Genomic DNA, 20,108 nt, shown 5'->3' with positions numbered 1-20,108 from the left:
TGTATAACCACTGCTAAGTGAAAGGACTGGATGTCTCCACCAGTCTTCTTTTACTTGCCATGTCCTGTCAGATCAGTTATCTATGACAATTAAAACACAGAGAAAAGTGAGTGAGGCTGAGTTGAGTCACAAATCTTTTTTGAAGCTGCTCAACAGAAAGACATGCTCATCTACCACCATCTTTCCACATAATCATCTGTCCATTCCTCCCTGTTTCCTTTTTTGTCCTGAAGGCGAGGAGTTCACCAAGATAGGAAACGAGGACGACCAGGGCTGGTGCAGAGGGCGCCTGAAAGACAGCGTGGTGGGCCTCTACCCCGCCAATTACGTAGAAGACATCCAGTAATGACCGAGCGAGGGACAAGGAGGAAAACGAGAGAGAGGATGGGGTGAAGAGGAGAAAGAAAGTGGAGGAGATGGGGCAGGAGGGTGGGCAGGGCAGGCCTCGCATTCGCCCCTCTCCCCCTACGTGGTAGAGGCTGGCCGCAGTGTGAGTGAGTGGAAGGGGTTTGCCCATCGAAGAGGATGATGTTGTTGCTCTCTCTTGTATCTTCCTGGATCCCATGTCGTTAAGCACAAATCTTTCTACAACTACGGCCTGCTCTCGTTGTCAGCCTTTATGATGGGACACCCAGTACAGAGTCTAAAGCCAGCTACAAAAGCAAATGTTACTTAAAGCCATTACTGTTACAGAAAATAAATATAAAAAGTTATTTGAAACATGTAACCTTCCAATTGTAGCTTGAAGTTATGAAGACGTTGAAAGAATAAACTGATTTTAAAAGATGTGAACAGACATGGGGTAGGATATACATGTCTCCCATTCACGAGGTCTAGCACATTTTAGATTTGATTTGAAACTGATTGGAGACGTAAAAGTAATCTCAGTTGAATCTTTTAATTCATTTTTGTCATAGACAGTTGGTGATAAATATTTTTTGTTCTATAGATCTGATTCTATTGCAACACCAATTTGGAGTCCAGGATCCGATTTGGAAGTCTTATGTCGAAATAAGGGGAATTTGTAATTGCATGTTATTTCTTGCGCTGTTTTGAGCGTCCTTCACCAAATCCTTTTGACAGTAATCAAGGTTTTATTTTTTTTTCACATGAAAGCCATTTGTCGGAAATATCAGAACCTACAGCCCCGTTTTCTTATTTGACTTTACAAATCTTTTGAGAAAAGGGCTTGGAATTCATGGCAGTGCCGGTTCAGAACAATTGTCTTTCTTATCTGATGCCTATAGTTCAGATTTGTCAAGTCTTGTTATGCCTTTTTGTATTTTAAATCTGATTTATGTTTTGCTCAGCAAATAGTTGATGAATGAGAGAAACCGATATCATTAATTATATCCAGTTCTTCCACCGTCACCAACCAGCCTGGTCTCAGAGCATTTCATATTATTCTGTAAATGCTCTGATACCATGTTGCGCCAACCCACATTTTAACAATAAGTGACGCACTCAGAAGTTTTCCTGTAACCTTTACCCCTCAACTTTAATGGATTGTATATTCTTTAATGGTTTCATTGTATCGGCTCACCTATTGATTGTACACGTTTGCTGGTCATTTTAGTATCAGGGACATTCACCAGGGCACATAGGGCTCTGGCCAAACGTAGCACACTTTATAGGGCATAGGGTGCCATTTGTGTCAGCCGCTATTCACTCAATTGACTTCACATTCTGTTGGTTGATTTTTACATCATGTGGATGTTGTTTTTTCTTTCCACACTGAATGTTGGGCAATAAGGTGTGTCACTTGAAGCTAGGAGCTTTAGCTGTAGCTTGCACTGGATGTCCGATTCAAAGCTTTGGGAGAATATACTTTTTTTGTGGCAGCGAAACAATGTTGCACATTCAGCAATAAAAACCACAGCTTTTACTGTTTTTCACAAACTAGAGGGTCCGATTTAATAAAAGTATGTTTGCATGTAAATAGCGTGGAACCTATGAACAAATTAACCAGTTATAGATTAGGGAGTTGTGATTTAAATTTCTATTTGGAAATCAAAGACTGTTAATTTATGAGATGCCTTAAGTGCTTTTGTTCTCTGTCAGATGAAATGCTGTGATTCGGAAACAAATCCGTTTGTACAATAATTGAATGTTTTATGGCGAATGTCTCGCGAATTTGCTGTCTTGTTGCGTTTGTAAATATTACATATCTCCAGAGAGGCCAGAGCCTACTTATGATTAGTAATTGACAAATAACTGTGAGATTATATTTCTCATTTACTTTTAAAAGTTAATGATTGACAAACACCCTTAATGCCACCACATGTGCATTACCAGTATTGGCAAACTATATCTGTTATTTAGGACCTATCCCAATTCCTATCTCGAGTATAGGTTTCTCCTATTGGGAGTTGACGTTATGGCTCTGACATTGTTGTGAATGCATTATTTAGCACACACTGTTTATGCATGATGCTCCTGGAAATATCCCCTACATTTTATGCCTACAACTGCATATCGAGAGGAAGATCGATTTGGTTTGATATCAGTTTTCTGTCAGTGTGAGAGGTGTGAAGTTTTCTGTGCGTTTCAGGTCATGAGATGTATATCATTGGTTTCAGGTCATGCCATCAACAGAACACCGCAGCAGCTTTACTTGCACAACTCAGTTTGCCAATGTTGTCCCACAGCATACATTATAAATGAATTGAACGAAAAGAGAAGTTTTACTGTTGTCATTTCTTTTCTTTTTTTTTCAATTAAACATACAGGATCAAGGATAATAGAAAGAAATTGAACTTTACTACCCAGACCTCCATGTTACAATAATGCCCACGTGTTACTGCTGACCAATCAGAGCACAGGCAAAAAAAATATGTATCGTTCTGACGTGTGCCTTTACCCATGACGAGCCCGGAAGTATTTTTGATTTACAGGGAAACAAATTTGCTAAACGCTGCGCTTTACCTATCAGGTGAAATTAACAACAGGTGGAAAGATGTCAGAGCCCAGCAAGCAAGATATTGCTGCCATTTTCAAACGACTACGTTCCCTTTCTACGAATAAGGTGAGAGTTGAAAAGCTTTCGGCCTTTAACGAGGAAGTAGCTAATGTTAGCTAGCTAGCTTCAGAGGGGAAAAAATGACACGTCGCACTGTTTTGCTGGGCAGGGGTAGATGCGTCGTAACAAACGCACATGGAAAAGCTTTGAACCATGTATGCTCATTGCACATCCTCCTGACAAAATGTTTTTGCAGTGTTGAAGAAATAATTGGCCTGCGCAGTTTTAAATGGAACAATAGGACATCCTGGACAGTCACGTTCGAGCCAGCTGTCATGTGGCATGATGACAGTTGGAACAAAGATGGTACTTTTAAGAAACTGGTTGGACAGTCCACTTCGTTAGCGTCAGTGTGTTTATTGTAAAGTATAGATGTCTGGTAAATGTTGACTCATCGACACCACAAAGATGAAAGACATCACACAGACATAAACAATACCTCTTGCTCATTAACTGTCGATTCCAGCTGTTTCCGTCTGCTGTTTAGGCCTGGCTACATTGAACGCGACAATGTTGCAACCGCAAGCATCGAAAAGCTGTTTTGGAAACATTGTTTCCACTATATTGCAACATTTGTAACTAGCTAGTTTAGAAATACTTTCGGTAAATGTCGGCGTTCGCTTAATGTGTGGACAAGTAGAGGCAATACTAGAAAAGAATATACAGTATGAGGTCAATATTTTGTACTTCAGACCTCCACGCTACTGGGTTGCTTCATTATTTGTTAGTGTTTTGCTGTCTATTTGGCATGCGCTCATATTAACTTGCTTATCAATGTCCTCATAGACTTATCACTGCATGAAGGAGTCAGCGAACACCTTGTCTGTATTCAAGTCGCATGTTTTCCAAAGTTGCTTGTTTTCCAAAGTTGCTTCTTTTCTATTACAGGCGTGCTTTGACTGTTCGGCTAAGAATCCTAGTTGGGCCAGTATCACCTATGGAGTGTTTCTCTGTATAGACTGCTCAGGAACACACAGGTCATTAGGAGTGCACCTGTCATTCATCAGGTAAGGAACAATGAATGAAAAAACACATTTGTTGCCTACCCCATCCTGTTCTTTCAGATCTACACTAGTGGGTAGGGGCTAGGGATTGTTTCTGGACAGGACCATTGGCTTCACACAACACACAGTTTGACACATTTATGGCCCGATGGAGTGTTCAGAATCAGAACTGTGTATTGTTTGTTTCAGGTCTACTGAGCTGGACTCTAACTGGTCCTGGTACCAGCTGCGATGCATGCAGGTGGGCGGCAATGCCAGCGCGGTGAGTAAAGCCACTCATGGTGGGCACTGACTGGTGGGCAGCCACGTCCCAACCTGCTGTGTTGTTGTTAAGCGCTGAGAGGGTGGTACTAGTAGTTATGTTTCTGACTGCATGAGTGGGCATTATCTCTAGAATGTATGCAGGTGGGCGGCAATGTTTCTGGAAAGTATGTTGTATGTTGTCATGATGTCACAATAGGGCCCTGTATAATACCTGTATGATTAATGCAATATTCTGTTAACTATTAACAATACCTTTTGTATTACAGAGTCATTGTGTAATTCAAACCATTGTTTTCCCCCCGGTGTCTCTCAGAATGCCTTCTTTGCCCAGCAAGGCTGCACGTCCAATGCCGCCAACACCAAGTACAACAGCCGAGCCGCTGCGCTCTACCGCGAGAAGATCAAGACCTCGGCCACGCAGGCCACAAGGCGCTTCGGCACTAAGGTGCCACACACATCCATCCAGACATTCCACTGGGCAAAAATGGATTTAGTCAACATTGGTTACTTGTTATACTGTCTTTAACAACATAATCATGTCGCATCAACATGGCTGATTTAAATGATTGTTTACTTAGGTCCTTATAGATGCCAAGGAATCCTCTGTTTTGTTTCCCTGCAGTTGTGGCTGGACAGCCAGGCCCCCCTCTCTCCAACATCTCCCGTCAATAAGGAGGAGGATTTCTTCAGTATGCACGCGCAGGTGTGTGTGTGCTCACCCCTGAGTGTGTGTATGACTGTTAGCACTTATTTGTTTGAAATTGTAGAAGATTATGGATGTGTGCATGTTGTTTACATGGTCATGTCCTTACCTTGCGTATTTTGGCAGGCAATCCCTGATGATCGTAGCTCCGCCCAACCTAATATAACAAGCTCCGCCCAGATGAATTTAAGCCCCACCCCAGTAGAAGAACCCTCTACAAAAGAAACTGAGAGAGACAAAAACGGTACACCTCTACTTCAATATTTACACTTCAGAAACACACATACACTTGCATCTGTTTGTCCATGTCGTCTATGCCCTCAACTCTTTCTGTCTTCAGGTAATACAGAGGGTCCCAGTGTTGACGTGCTAAGTATGTCTCCTAAAGAAGCCTTAGGTAAGAGGACCAAGAGATTATGCCCTAGAGACTAAAGATACTCAACTAGAACCTTAAGCATTAGGAGTACATGAAATATCTCAGCCTTGAACAGTAGCTCTTAGCAGTTTCTATCAGCTGTATTCTAATGCCCACTGTTCCTTCTCCCTTAGAGTCCTCCTCTCTTCTCAAGAAGAAACCAACTGGGGCCAAGAAAACAGTATGTACTCTATGGTAGTGGATTTAACCTGTCTCGCCCCCCCGTTCCGCTAGCGGAACTCCTCCCACATTCCACTGAAAAGCCAGAGCGCGAAATTCAAAAAAAAATTTTTTTTATTTATTTAACTTTCACACATTAACAAGTCCAATACAGCTAATGAAAGATACACATCTTGTGAATCCAGCCAACATGTCCGATTTTTAAAATGTTTTACAGGGAAAACACAATATATATTTATGTTAGATCACCAACAAATAGAAAAAAGCACAGACATTTTTCACAGCACAGGTAGCATGCACAAAATCAACCAAACTAACCTAGAACAAACCAAAGAAACCAAGAAACAACTTAATCAGATGACAGTCTTATAACATGTTATACATTAAATCTATGTTTTGTTCGAAAAATTTGCATATTTCAGGTATAAATCATAGTTTACATTGCGGCTACAATCAGAAATTCCCCCGAAAGCAGCCAGAATAATTAGACACCAACGTGACATACCGAAATACTCATCATAAAACATTTCTGAAAAATCAATGGTGTATAGCAAATGAAAGACAAAGATCTTGTGAATACAGCCAATATTTCCGATTTTTCTTAAGTGTTTTACAGCGAAAACACAATATAGCATTATATTTGCTTACTACAATAGCCTACCACACTACCGCATTCATTCATCAAGGCACGTTAGCGATAGCAATAGGCACGTTAGCGTTAGCGAATAAACCAGCAAAAGATATTAAATTTCACTAACCTTCATAAACCTTCCTCAGATGACAGTCCTATAACATCAGGTTATACATACACTTATGTTTTGTTCGAAAATGTGCATATTTAGAGCTGAAATCCGTGGTTATACAACGTAGCATAACGTGCTAACGTAGCATATTTTTCCCAGAATGTGCAGATAATTCTATTAGACTCTCACCTATTCTGACCAAATAGCTATTCATAAACATTACAAAAAAATACATGTTGTATAGGAAACGATAGATCCATTAGTTCTTAATGCAATCGCAGTGTTAGAATTCTAAAAATATCTTCATTACGACATAAGACTTAGTTATGGTAAGGGAATAACCAAAACCTGAGCGCAAAGCTACTAGTACACAGTTCGACAGATATATGAAATAGCATCACAAAATGGTTCCTACCTTTGCTGATCTTCTATCAGAATGTTGTACAATGGGTCCTTTGTCCAGAACGTCGTTGTTTTGGATTCAGAAAGTTATTTTTCCCTCTTGAATTAGCAAGCACACTGGCCATGCGGCGCTAAGCTCTCCAACGTCAACAAAATCAAACATCGCAACACGCCTAATGTCCCGAATAAATTTCAATAGTCTAATGAAACTATATTGAAAAAACATACTTTAGGATGATATTGTAACATGTATCAAATAAAATCAAAGCCGGAGATCGTATTCGGCCATAACGACAGGTTTCCAGTAGGCAATAACAGGTCCCTTCACGCGCCTTGCAGACAACAGAAAATGGGGGACACGTTGTTCCAAGATGGTTAATTCAACGTTAGACAGAGATAATCAACTCCTTTTTCCTCTCACTTCCTCTTGACATCCGGGTGAAGGTGTATGACGTGCACGTATAGTCATACGTATCATGCCCATTTATAGGCAGTCACTTGAACTGCCTATAGATTTCAGACTTTCCACTTCCTGGTCACAAAGTGTGCTGCCAAATGAGTTCTGTTTTACCCACAGACAAAATTCAAACGGTTTTAGAAACTAGAGAGTGTTTTCTATCCAATAGTAATAATAATATGCATATTGTAAGAGCAAGAATTGAGTACGAGGCCATTTAAATTGGGGACGTTTTTCCCCCAAAGTGAAAACAGCACCCCCTGTCCTCAACAGGTTTTAAGGAGGTAATGTTCCTTCCATGTACCTATGTGTGTTGTGCTTATGAATAAGAGTGAATTTGGTGATGTGTGTGTGGGTGGGGCATTTAGTGTGAATGGACTGTGTACATCACTCATGGATCTTGTGGGTCAGTAGATTAGTAGACACGTGTTCATGTCTGTGTCCTGTGTTTTGTCTCAGTTGGGCGCTAAGAAAGGTGGTCTTGGGGGTAAGAAGGTGAGCAAACAGAGTTTCTGTGACCTAGAGAAGAAAGCACAGGCGGTAGACAAACTCAATGAGAGAGATACAGCACCCACTACCACCAAGAACAGCCCCCAACCAGCAGAGGAATCTATGTGAGTCTATCTCCAATTTAAATGGGCTTTAATTGGCCTCTCGCTCTCTCATCCACATTGTCAATTATTCTCTAATCTTCACTCTGCTTATCCATTTTTCTCTCTCTTCCTCCCTCTAGTGGTGCCTCCATGAGACTGGCCTATAAGGATCTGGAGGCGCAGCAGAGGAGTAATACAGAGAAGATGAAGGGGATGGGGGAGAAGAAGAAGGAGCAGGCTGAGAGACTGGGCATGGGCTTTGGCAGCAGGAGGTGAGGGGGATTGAATTGATGGTGGTGGTGATAAAAGGATTTGTTTATTTCTTAACATACTTTTTACAGATGTCCTATGTAGAATAGTTTAAAGGGGTACTTTACATTGCAGGGGATAAGTCACTCATCTTCTAAAACAGGGATTCGCTAACTTTTTGCCGTGCGATCCCATTTTGATATTAAAACATTTTGGCGACCCCACCATGTAAAAAATGTATGTAATCGACGGCCAATGTTTACTTTTTTAATTTGGGTTATGACAGTATTAGAAATCTGTTGGACAGTATTTTGACACTTTCAATCTGACGACTATGGTTTGAAGTGACTGAAATGCATCAGAAAGGTATTGGGAAGTTCAGAAGATCATCAGGCAATAATGTTGTATGGTCTTCTGTGTAGAAAATAACAATTGATTGTTCTTTTTCTCCCAGTCTGATTTAGTGTCTGGTCTTGTCCACTCGGTTCTAACGGCTAGTAAAGGGAAACAGTACGTGTTCCTGAGAGTTATCTTTCAGTGATGGGGGTCATAGTATTTTGTAGCTTAAACGGTACTGACGTAACCCCGGTTCTACGAACCAAGTTCAAATTCTCTCGTGACCCGATTTTTCAAATCATGCGACCCCTAGTTTGGGAAACCCTGATCTAAAATAATTATATTATTGTTGGGACTGAAACATGTTGTAACCATTGGAGATATTGTGGTAACAAATACTTTGATTATTTGACTCCATTGTCTCTCCCCCCTCTCTTTCTCCCTCTAGTGGAGTTTCTCACTCTGTGCTGTCAGACATGCACACTATCCAGCAGGAGAGCCCAGTGGGGTCCAAGCAGCCCACTAAGAGCCGGAGGTACACAGAGAAGGAGGAAGAGGAGACTGACGAAGGCTCCTTTACATCCAGGTCACCACACTCCGGCAACGTTCCAATACTTTAGCAATGGATCATTCCTTCTGCCATTCCTTCTTGGAAGTAATCACTGACATGGCTAGCCTGGTCTCAGATCTCTTTGTGTTGTCTTGTAATGGGAGTTGGAAAGACATCACAAAAAGATCTGGGACCAGGCTATGATCTGGGAACGAAATCCATTAAATTGAGTTCTCTTTTCCATATGAAACCCATCAGGATGTCGATGACCAAGTTTGATGACCCGACAGAATCTTCTGACAAGTTCTTCTCCAATTGGAGCGAGACGGGGGAGTCTGGCTGGAGGAAAGAGAGCAGGAAGCCAGAGCCAGACTTCTACCTGAGCACCAAGAGTTCCTCACAGGACGACAGGTACTATATGACTTTGATTTCCAGGGATGAAATTGCATGTGAAAAAGTAAAAATGTATTTGGCCGTATAAGTTCTCTGAGCCACTTATTTTTTATTCTATTTTAAGTTTCTCACTGCAGTTGTCACTGAATGCACCCACCCTCTCTCTCACACACAGGACCGCAGCCCGGCGGAAAGCAGACCCGGTCCCTGTCTCAGACTCAGGCGACGCCCGCAAGAAGTTTGGGGACGTCAAGGCCATCTCCTCTGACATGTACTTTGGCAAGCAGGATGACTCTGAGGTAGGCACACTGTCACGGGACACACACATACAGTACCAGTCAACAGTTTGGACACATCTACTCATTCCAGGGTTTTTCTTAATTTTTTACTATTTTCTACATTGTAGAATAATAGTGAAGAGATCAACACTATGAAATAACATACGTAATCATGTAGTAACCAAAAAAAGTGTTTTAAAAAATCTAAATATTTTATATTTGAGGTTCTTTAAGGTAGCCACCCTTTGCCTTGATGACAGCTTTGCACGTGCTTGGCATTCTCTCCACCAGCTTCATGAGGTAGTTACCTGGAATGCGTTTAAATTAACAGATGTGCCTTGTTAAAATGTAATTTGTGGGATTACTTTCCTTAATGCGTTTGAGCCAATCAGTTGTGTTGTGACAAGGTAGGGGTGGTATACAGAAGATAGCCCTATTTGGTAAAAGACCGAGTCCATATTATGATAAGAACAGCTCAAATAAGCAAAGAGAAATGGCAGTCCATTACTTTAAGACATGAAGGTCAGTCAATGTGGAACTTTGAACGTTTCTTCAAGTGCAGTCGCAAAAACCATCAAGCGTTATGATGAAACTGGCTCTCATGAGGACCGCCACAGGAAAGGAATACCCAGTTACCTCTGCTGCAGAGGATAGGTTTATAAGAGTTAACAGCCTCAGATTGCAGCCCAAATAAATGCTTCAGAGTTCAAGTAACAGAGACATCTCAACGTCAACTGTTCAGAGGAGACTACGTGAATCAGGCCTTCATGGTCGGATTGCTGCAAAGAAATCCCTGCTAAAGGACACCAATAAGAAGAGACTTGCTTGGGCCAAGAAACACGAGCAATGGACATTAGACCAGTGGAAATCTGTCCTTTTGGTCTGATGAGTCCAAATTTGAAATTTTTGGTTCTAACCGCCGTGTCTTTCTGAGACGCAAAGTAGGTCAACCGATGATCTCCGCATGTGGTTCCCACCGTGAAGCATGGAGGTGTGGTATTGTGGGGGTGCTTTGCTGGTGACACGGTCTGTGATTTTATTTAGAATTCAAGGTACACTTAACCAGCATTGCTACCACAGCATTCTGCAGCGATACGCCATCCCGTCTGGTTTGCGCTTAGTGGGATTATCATTTGTTTTTCAACAGGACAATGACTCAACACACCTAAAGGCTGTGTAAGGGTTATTTGACCAAGAAGGAGAGTGATTGAGTGCTGCATCAGATTACCTGGCCTCCACAATCACCCAATCGAGATGGTTTGGGAAGAGTTGGACCGCGGAGTGAAGGAAAAACAGCCAACAAGAGCTCAGCATATATGTGAACTCCTTCAAGACTGTTGGAAAAGCATTCCAGGTGAAGCTGGTTGAGAGTGCCAAGAGTGTGTAAAGCTGTCATCAAGTCAAAGGATGGCTACTTAGAAGAATCTCAAATCTAAAGTATCTTTTGATTTGTATAACACTTTTTTGGTTACTACATGATTCCATATGTGTTATTTCATAGTTTTGGTGTCTTCTATTATTCTACAATGTAGAAAATTACTAGAAACAAAGAAAAACCATTGAATGAGTAGCTGTTGTAAAACTTTTGACTGGTAGTGAATATACAAAAAATGGATTTGATTTCCTTTTATTTGAGTCTATAATTATGTTGTACCTAAGTACTGATGTTTCTACCTTTTTGATCTAATTGACTGCCAGTATCAAATATCTGCCAGTGTTGACTGTTCTGGTTAAAGTTTTACGCTACGCTGTGACATCCTATAAGCCTCTGAGGCTGGTGTTTACAGTTCATTTGGTGCTGTGGAATTCATATGTCTCTCAGAGAAGGCTGTTAGACATTTTCTCTGCTTCTGTTCTGGCTGTCTCTCCCTGTTGTTGCAACATTGCTTTTTGATTGATTATTATCTACAACTGCTGTCTTTAAAAAAATTAACTACCTGAAAATCCCTGTTAAAGTAATACCCCTATGTGTAGTATGTTCATTGTTTAGTATCAAGTATGTCATTTGAAGTATTCATGTGGTTGTTTCCATGCAGTATGAGGCGAAGACTCGCCTGGAGAGGTTCTCTGGAAGCAACTCCATCAGCTCAGCTGACCTGTTTGATGACCCAAAGAAACAGGCGGGTAAGGAAGCCAACCATTCATAGTCCATTCGGGAAAGTATTCAGACCCCTTGTTTTTTTCCATATTTTGTTACATTACAGCTTTATTCTAAAATGGATTCAATAGTTGTTTTTTTCCCCCTCATCAATCTACGCACAATACCCCATAATGACAAAGCAAAAACAGGTTTTTAGAAATGTTTGTAAATTGTATTAATCTAAAAATGGAAATATTACATTTACATAAGTATTCAGACCCTTTATTCAGTACTTTGTTGAAGCACCTTTGGCAGCGATTACAGCCTCAAGTCTTCTTGGGTTTGACGCTACAAGCTTGGCACACCTGTATTTGGGGAGTTTCTCCCATTCTTCTCTGCAGATCCGCTCAAGCTCTGTCAGGTTGGACGAGGAGCGTCGCTGCACAGCTATTTTCAAGTCTCTCCAGAGATGTTAGATTGGGTTCAAGTACGGGCTCTGGCTGGGCCACTCAAGTACGTTCAGAGACTTGTCCCAAAGCCACTCCTGTGTTGTCTTGGCTTTGTGCTTAGGGTCGTTGTCCTGTTGGAAGGTGAACATTCGCCCCAGTCTGAGGTCCTGAGCGCTCTGGAGCAGGTTTTCATCAAGGATCTCTCTGTACTTTGCGCCGTTCATCTTTGCCTCATCCTAACTAGTCTCCCAGTCCCTGCTGCTGAAAACATCCCCACAGCTTCACCGTAGGGATGGTGCCAGGTTTCCTCCAGATGTGACGATTGGCATTCAGGCCAAAGAGTTCAATCTTGTTTTCATCAGACCATAGAATCTTGTTTCTCATGGTCTGAGAGTCCCAAAGGTGCTTTTTGTCAAACTCCAAGCGGGCTGTCATGTACCTTTTTTACTGAGGAGTGGCTTCTGTCTGGCCACTCTACCATAAAGGCCTGATTGGTGTAGTGCTACAGAGATGGTTGTCCTTCTGGAAGGTTCTCCATCTCCACAGAGGAACTCTGTATCTTTCTTAGAGTGAACATCGGAAGAGTCTTGGTGGTTCTAAAAATTCTTCCATTTTTAAGAATGATGGAGGCCACTGTTTTTTTTTAGGGACCTTCAATGCTGCAGAAATGTTTGGGTACCCTTTCCCAGATCTGTGCCTCAACACAATCCTGTCTTGGAGATTTACGGACAATTCCTTCGACCTCATGACTTGGTTTTTGCTCTGACATGCACTGTCAACTGTGGGACCTTACATACGTATGTGTATGTATGCATATGTGTGTCAGGTTCCAAAGTTGACAGTGCATGTCAGAGCAAAAACCAAGTCCTCAACTGGCAGCTTCATTGAATAGTACCCGCAAAATACCAGTCTCAACGTCAACAGTGAGGAGGTGACTCTGGGATGCTGGTCTTCTAGGCAGAGTTCCTCTGTCCGGTGTATTTGTTATTTTGCCCATCTTAATCTTTAATTTTTATTGGCCAGTCTGAGATATGGCTTTTTCTTTGCAACTCTGCCTAGAAGGCCAGCATCCCGGAGTCGTCTCTTCACTGTTGACATTGACACTGGTGTTTTGTAGGTACTATTTAATGAAGCTGCCAGTTGAGGACTTGAGGCATCTGTTTCTCAAACTAGACATTCTAATGTACTTGTCCCGTTGTGTACTGGGGCCTCCCACTCCTCTTTCTATTCTAGTTAGAGACAGTTTCCGCTATTCTGTGAAGGGAGTTGTACATGCGTTTTATGAGATCTTCAGTTTCTTGGCAATTTCTTGCATGGAATAGCCTTCATTTCTCAGAACAAGAATAGACTGACGAGTTTCAGAAGAAAGTCCTTTGTTTCTGACCATTTTGAGCCTGTAATCGAACCCACAAATGCTGATGCTCCAGATATTCAACTAGTCTAAAGGCCAGTTTTATTGCTTCTTTAATCAGCCCAACAGTTTTCAGCTGTGCTGCCATAATTGCAAAAGGGTTTTCTAATGATCAATTAGCCTTTTTAAAATTATAAACTTGGATTAGCTAACACAGCGTGCCATTGGAACACAGGAGTGATGGTTGCTGATAATGGGCCTCTATACGCCTACGTAGATATTTCATTTAAAAAATCTGCAGTTTTCAGCTACAATATTCATTAACAATGTCTACACTGTATTTCTGATCAATTTGATATTTTAATGGACAAAAAATGAGATTTTCTTTCAAAAAGGGAATTTCTAAGTGACCCCAAACTTTTGAACTGTAATGTATATGTATGTCTTCGGGTGTGCAGTTGAACAAAACAAAATCTTAGCTAATTCCACAAAGAAATCCTAAAATAGCCCTGACAATATTATTGGCACCTTCTAGACGTAGTTAGAAATAATTAGATTTCAAGCAGGTGATTCTCATTTACTTTGGAATTGAACTCACCTGTGGTGAATTGAAGATACCTGCAGTATAAAAACCATGTATTCAACCAGTTTGAATAGAGAAAAGGACTCGTTCTCCTGTTTTGTCACTGTGTGTACCGCAATGAGCGTGGACAAAAGGAAAACCAGTGAGTTATGAGGTCAGATGCAAGCATGGACAATCTCAAGGCTACAAGTCCCTCTCCAGAGACCTTGATGTTCCTGTTTCCACCATACGTAATGTTTTCAAGAAGTTTAAGGCCCATGCCACTGTAGCCAACCTCACTGGACGTGGCCGCAAGAGAACTTGATGGAAGATTGCAGTGAAGGATTGTTCGAATGGTGGAGAAGGACCTCTGTCAACTGCCACATAGATTCAAGCTGACCTTCAGACACAAGGTACGACAGTTTCAACTCGGACCATCCTTCGCTAACTCGTTGTATGGTAGGAGACTCAGGAGGACCCCACTGCTGATAGAAAGACCTGAACATGCCAAAATCCTTCTGGGAGAATGTCCTGTGGACAGATGAGACCAAATTAGAGCTTTTTGGTAAAGCACAACATCTCTATGTTTACAGAAAACAAAATGAAGCTTTCAAAGAAAAGAAGACCTTCCCTACAGTCCATCATGGAGGAGGTTCAGTGATGTTTTGGGGTTGCTTTGCTGCCTCTGGCACACTAGTTTGGAGCGCGATGTCAGACCCAGTGTCAGAAAGCTGGGTCTCCGTTGAAGATCATGGGTCTTCCAGCAGGACAGTGACCCCAAACACACTTCAAAAAGCACCCAGGAATGGTTCAAGAATAAATGCTGGACTGTTCTGAAGTGGCCAGCAATGAGTCCAGATCTAAATCCCATTAACTTGTGGAGAGTTCTGAAAACAGCAGTTAGGAGAAGGCAGTTATTTTGACCAAAGGCTGTGCTACCAAATATTAAGTCTAGGGTGTCAATCATTTTGTCAATGTTATTTCTTACATTTTAAATGGATATATTAAGTTCTGAAACAAAAACAAATGTGCTGTAGTATTAATAGTGAAATAAAGAATTGTGGAGACAGTTTGTTCAATTTCTTGAGTAACTTCAAAAAAGTGCCAATATTTTTGGCCACGACTGTAGACATGTGTGCCTTTCCAAATCATGGCAAATCAATAGAATTTACCTCCGGTGGACTCCAAGTTGTAGAAACATCTCAAGGAAGATCAATGAAAACAACAGGATGCACCTGAGCTCAATTTTGTGTCTCCGTAGTTATGTAAATCAGGTATTTCTGTTTTTATTTTTAATGCATTTGCAAACCTTTCGAAAAACCTGTAGATTGAGGATTTAAAAAAAATCTATTTTAGAATAAGGCTGTAACGTTACAAAATGTGGAAAAAGTCAAGGTGCCTGAATACTTTGAGTGTACTGTATCACACTTTAAAGTATATAATTTAACCATTTCATATCACTAAATCAAGTGAACACCAGGGCCCATATTCACAAAGCATCTGAGTAGGATCAGTTTTGCCTTCAGATCATATTGAATTAGATGGGGGATCTGATCCTAGATCAGCACTCCTAGTCTGAGAGGTTTTATTAATCCAGGCACTGCATGTGTACACCTCCACAATTTAAACATCAGAAGAATGATCATTATAAAGCAACTGCCACCACCACTGATGTTACTAACCATCTCTCTCTCTCCGGTCCCCATGCAGCCAGCTCATATCGTCTGACCAACATGCTGCCTAGTGCTCCAGACATGTCCCAGCTGAAGCTGGGGGTCCGCTCTGCGGCCGGGAGGCTGTCCGTCATGGCCAGCGGAGTAGTCACGTCCCTTCAGGTTTGTGGTTCAGATGGCCCTGTTGGTTGGAGCTTGGTGCTAGCAGCAGATTGACTCCCACATGGGCCACATACTGAAGTGAATGTGTTATGGTGACTGTAAGCCGTAAGGCAATTTCAACACAATAAGAACTTGCCCTTTTTATATCATTATTCCAATTGGAAATCCAGTTTCTTGATTTAATTACTATGTAAGTGCACAGTAACAACGATATCAGTGATTATTTGGTCAAAGGCATGCTAGATACAACATACTAGTTACCAAAGTACATTGTGTATAAGGGCAACTTTATTTAAAGGTTACCTAATTATGCAGCGTCAACACTCAGACAACTGGTACGGTGTAAGCAGTAGGTTCTTACGTGTTGTGTATCTTCTTTGTTTCAGGACCACTACAGTGCGTGAGTCCAGTGTGTGTACCTGTGTTATGACCCACACACACACACACACACACACACACACACACACAACCTGTTAGGTCCCCTGGGTATTGGAGTCGGTAAACATCCTTACAAGCGATGGACAAGTTCAGCCGTGCAGGAGAGGGAGAGATATGGACGGAGAGAGAGAATTAGCAACATTGTGTAGGCCAGAACATAGGCTGTAGCTATATATATATATATATGTGTGTGTGTGTATATAGCAGCTTTTTGAATAAAGGACGTATTATCTACATTGGAGTTATGTCGAACCAACATCCTCTATGAGGTAGATGTATGAAGAACACTTATTTCCACAGCTTATTATTTAATCTGTCCAGGCCTTTGGTTTTGATATTTACAGATGTTTATATCCATGGTATTCAAAATACATTTTTGTTATCATCCATTATGGTTCTAATTGAGGGTGACTTAGGTTTTGGGTTCCTTTTCCCCTGTGCAATTGTTATTGAATCATATGTCATCTTGGTCACCTTGGTTTTTATGTAACTATTTGCAATGAAGACATCATCTGGTAGCGTGATAACATGAATTTTTCTACATGCGGTATGTAAATAATTTAGTTAATTAATCTGATGGGCATTGTTTTAATTACCTGTCAAATGCAGGGAGATGTTGCCATGTAGGACACATGTCTTAAATTTTAGGGTGCCTTCAAACCAAAATGCCTGCGACGTGTTGTGCGTGTGCCGATTCACTGATTGTGTGTTTGGAGGTATGGTGAAGTGGAGAACATTCGAGGTGGGAGAAACATTGTTTTACATTGGTTGACAGACCTCTAGTCAGGATGGGGTGCAACAAAATGTCCCCATCTCATCTGTTGGACAGTGTAAATCTGCCATTTCATTCACTTCTATCCACCTCTACACTGCTCTCTGAAAAAAAGGTGTCTGCTGTGCTTTTGAAGCATTGTTTGCATTGGTTTGAAAGTGCCCTTAGTCTTGGAAGTGTACTTATGTCTGTCACTTGACTGAAGGACCGAATACTCACCGTGATTTCTTTGTGTTGTGTGTGTGTGTGTGTGTATATAGACACACTGGTAGGATACGGTCCTGTACAGTGTAGTGTGATCTGGTCTGCCTCAGCAGCCAAACATATTCTCCATATTACAATTGGCTATCAGTTCAGATGAATGAAGGGAGTAGTATCTTAATGTTCTGTCCCAGTACTCTCAAAAGGCTGAGTTTAGACAGGCAGCACAATTCAGATTTTTTCCCTTCTCACTAATAGGTCTTTTGACCAATCAAGTCAGCTCTTAAAAAGATCTGAACAAAACAGAATTGGGCTGCCTGTCTAAACGCAGGCAAATAACCTATTCTATTTTCTGTGACCGCATTACTCTGAGAGGAACACAGGACACCCGTCCAATTATTTTACCCTTCTGTGGCTATGAAGGAAGGGTAAAAAAGAGACAAGGAAAGTAACTTGTGCAAAAGAAATGGGACCAAGAACCTATTGGCTGCCCATCCTAGGGCCTGACTCATTTCAACAACAGTTGTACTATGTGTTTAGTGAAGGGTAACCTCTAACCCTTTGCTGAGCAGATTCATTGTATATTACCTCTGAACTGTGTACCTTGCAGAGAATATTTAGGGTGTTTAGAGTATATTTTCACACTGGGTATATGTGGGTTATATTTTGGGAGTTTATGCATAGTGTGATTTTGTTATTTTGAAGGGAATGGCTAGAAGTCTTTAACTGGATGTTGCTAGAGGTATTTCTGGCTACCTAGTATCACCTACCTAACTTCCTGACCATTTTTATGCACCGTATTTTGATCCTTACTAATACAAATTCTTGAGTTGAGATTTAACACTGAAGATAAATATATTTAAGATATAACGTTACCCATTTGAATCTGGATTTTGTATCGTGTGTAATTCAGTGACCAACCAGGGCTTTTGTTCAAGCTCTTTCTACTGTAATCCAAAGAATTAGGATACATGTGCACATGCCCAAAAAATGTAAATTATGGGAAGATTTAGTTACTTTTGTGTATTTTTATTCGAACATGCAAGTAAAAAAAAATGTGTTGCTTGAATGTACATGTGAATCTATAGAACAGCACCTGAAGGTTTGCATCAGATTTCAAATGTCATTGTTTACCAACAAATACATCTATGGACATGAGTTCTTTAGAGATTCATTAAATTTGTGTAATCAATGTGTGTATCATTGTTAGCTGCTGTGTATAAGAAACTTTGCTTTAGAATAAAAAATATACTGCACTTGCATGTCCCCAGTGGCAGACTTACCAATAGGCAACTCAGGCTGTTGCCTGGGGCCTCACATCATCAGGGGCCTTGTAAACTTGTCATAATTCTGTTTAATAATACATCAATTCTCTTACCTTGCCTTTCTGCACATGAGAAACCTCTGATGATGGCAATTTAGCGGTAGTGACAAATTGAGCGTTTTCAGTTTTTATCCTGCGAATTTGGCTCTAGATTTTGAATAGTTGGAGCTATAAGCTATTATTATAACCCGTGCCTGAAAGCCAAGACTCTCAGGAACGTGTACCTATCTTCTGTTTCGCTCTACAACACTCACAAATGGTGCCGGACACGTTAGGAGGGACTGTGAAAAAAAACGCAATTGAAAACAATGAAGATATTTTATTCTACACACAATTATTTCCTGATTACCTTCCCTGATGTTTTACTGAACTTTCCAATACCTTTCTGATGCATTTCACTCACTTTTGATGCAAGTTATTTGACCATTTCTTAGCCTTGTGAATGTATAAACATGGTTGCATTTTTTTCTGTTCTACTGTATGGCCGGCCCTACCAGAAAGCGACCGCTTAGGGCCTTGCATCCATTCGGGAACCCCCCTCACCAAAATAAATATAGAGTTTAGTAACTCAGTCGGGTCTCAACTTACTGTTTTGAGTTAGAATAGAATACACAAGGTGCAATTTCAAAATGTGGCAGTGCATCATCAGTTATGTCTGTCACTGTCTGGATTTACACAGCCAGCACAATTATGATCTTTTTTTACACTACTTGGTCTTTTGACCAATCAGATCAGCGGAAAAAGATCTGATGTGATTTGGTCAAAAGACCAATTAGTGGAAAAAAAATATCAGAATTGGGCTGCCTGCCTAAACGCAGCCTGAGAGTCACTCAATGTCAGCAAAAAAAAATGGATTTCTAGGTAAGTTAGTCTAGCCAGCTATCTAAACCTAATTCCTTAATCATGGCTGAATTTCCAACCGAGCACACGGATCACGTGCCCAGAGGCCCTACCACCAGGGTGCTCCCATTGATTTTGTTCGTTACTCTTACCAGATGTCGTATGAGCATGGCATAAGTCATGGCAAAATGTGTAGAATTGCAGGAAATTTGCTTTAAAACTGCAACATTTTCTCTCCATCCCTTAGCAAAATGTGTAGAATTGCAGGAAATTTGCTTTAAAACAGAAACATTTTCTCTCTGTCCTATTGGAAAAGGTGTAGAATTGCAGTAAATAAGCTTTAAAACTGCAACATTTTCTGAAAATGTTAAATGTTGACTAGAACGTTTAAAAAGGTCATACAATTACAAAAAAAAAGATTAGTCTTGGTCAATATTGAGCCAGCTCCGAACAGCTCTTCTTTCAGCATGATTGTGTTAAATAGACATGGGAGGGAACCTCAGGCTGGTCTCTGCCTGGGGCCTCCAAATCATTAAGAACGCCCCTGCATGGCCCTTAGCTATGTGTAAAATTCACACATTACCTTGCATAAGGGTAGACTATGTCTTTGTTGCACCATTCAGGATTATTGTAAGGAAAATATAGAAACGCTATTGATAATCGATTCTTG

General features: G+C 41.0%; 2 protein-coding genes across 8 annotated transcripts in view; both read left to right on the top strand.

Annotated features, from left to right (window-relative positions):
- Nucleotides 1-2,676, top strand: part of LOC139533832 (protein kinase C and casein kinase substrate in neurons protein 2-like) — a 34,393-nt gene extending 31,717 nt beyond the window's left edge. For all 6 annotated transcript variants that reach the window (XM_071332263.1, XM_071332261.1, XM_071332265.1 and 3 more), the window contains one exon: nt 234-2,676. In XM_071332263.1, coding sequence (XP_071188364.1) covers nt 234-346 — 113 coding nt within the window. In that variant the 3' untranslated portion in view covers nt 347-2,676. The remainder of the gene's footprint in view (nt 1-233) is intronic.
- A 163-nt stretch (nt 2,677-2,839) lies between these two features.
- Nucleotides 2,840-18,530, top strand: LOC139533831 (ADP-ribosylation factor GTPase-activating protein 3-like). 2 transcript variants are annotated; one of them, XM_071332257.1, is made up of 16 exons: nt 2,840-3,025; nt 3,908-4,026; nt 4,213-4,285; nt 4,601-4,732; nt 4,910-4,990; nt 5,117-5,234; nt 5,331-5,387; nt 5,540-5,586; nt 7,647-7,801; nt 7,921-8,052; nt 8,814-8,951; nt 9,174-9,326; nt 9,484-9,607; nt 11,623-11,710; nt 15,739-15,863; nt 16,250-18,530. In XM_071332257.1, the coding sequence occupies exons 1-16, from the start codon at nt 2,957-2,959 to the stop codon at nt 16,265-16,267; spliced, it is 1,629 nt and encodes a 542-aa protein (XP_071188358.1). In that variant the 5' UTR covers nt 2,840-2,956; the 3' UTR covers nt 16,268-18,530. The 2 variants fall into 2 exon arrangements, with proteins under 2 accessions (XP_071188358.1, XP_071188359.1); XM_071332258.1 differs by lacking the exon at nt 2,840-3,025 and adding an exon at nt 3,176-3,325.
- The last annotated feature ends 1,578 nt before the right edge of the window (nt 18,531-20,108 follow it).

This window comes from Salvelinus alpinus, chromosome 11 (assembly GCF_045679555.1).
Source record: "Salvelinus alpinus chromosome 11, SLU_Salpinus.1, whole genome shotgun sequence".
NCBI lineage: Eukaryota > Metazoa > Chordata > Actinopteri > Salmoniformes > Salmonidae > Salvelinus > Salvelinus alpinus.
Note: the sequence above shows the minus strand (reverse complement) of the source record. Positions and strands in the feature narration are given on the sequence as shown.

What these genes read in the sequence shown, in the direction of transcription:
- LOC139533831 (XM_071332257.1), top strand. Translation starts at nt 2,957, where the DNA reads ATGTCAGAGCCCAGCAAGCAAGATATTGCTGCCATTTTCAAACGACTA. An exon ending in GTTCCCTTTCTACGAATAAG is followed by an intron (nt 3,026 to 3,907) that starts GTGAGAGTTGAA and finishes TTTCTATTACAG; the next exon opens with GCGTGCTTTGACTGTTCGGC. An exon ending in CAAGGCGCTTCGGCACTAAG is followed by an intron (nt 4,733 to 4,909) that starts GTGCCACACACA and finishes GTTTCCCTGCAG; the next exon opens with TTGTGGCTGGACAGCCAGGC.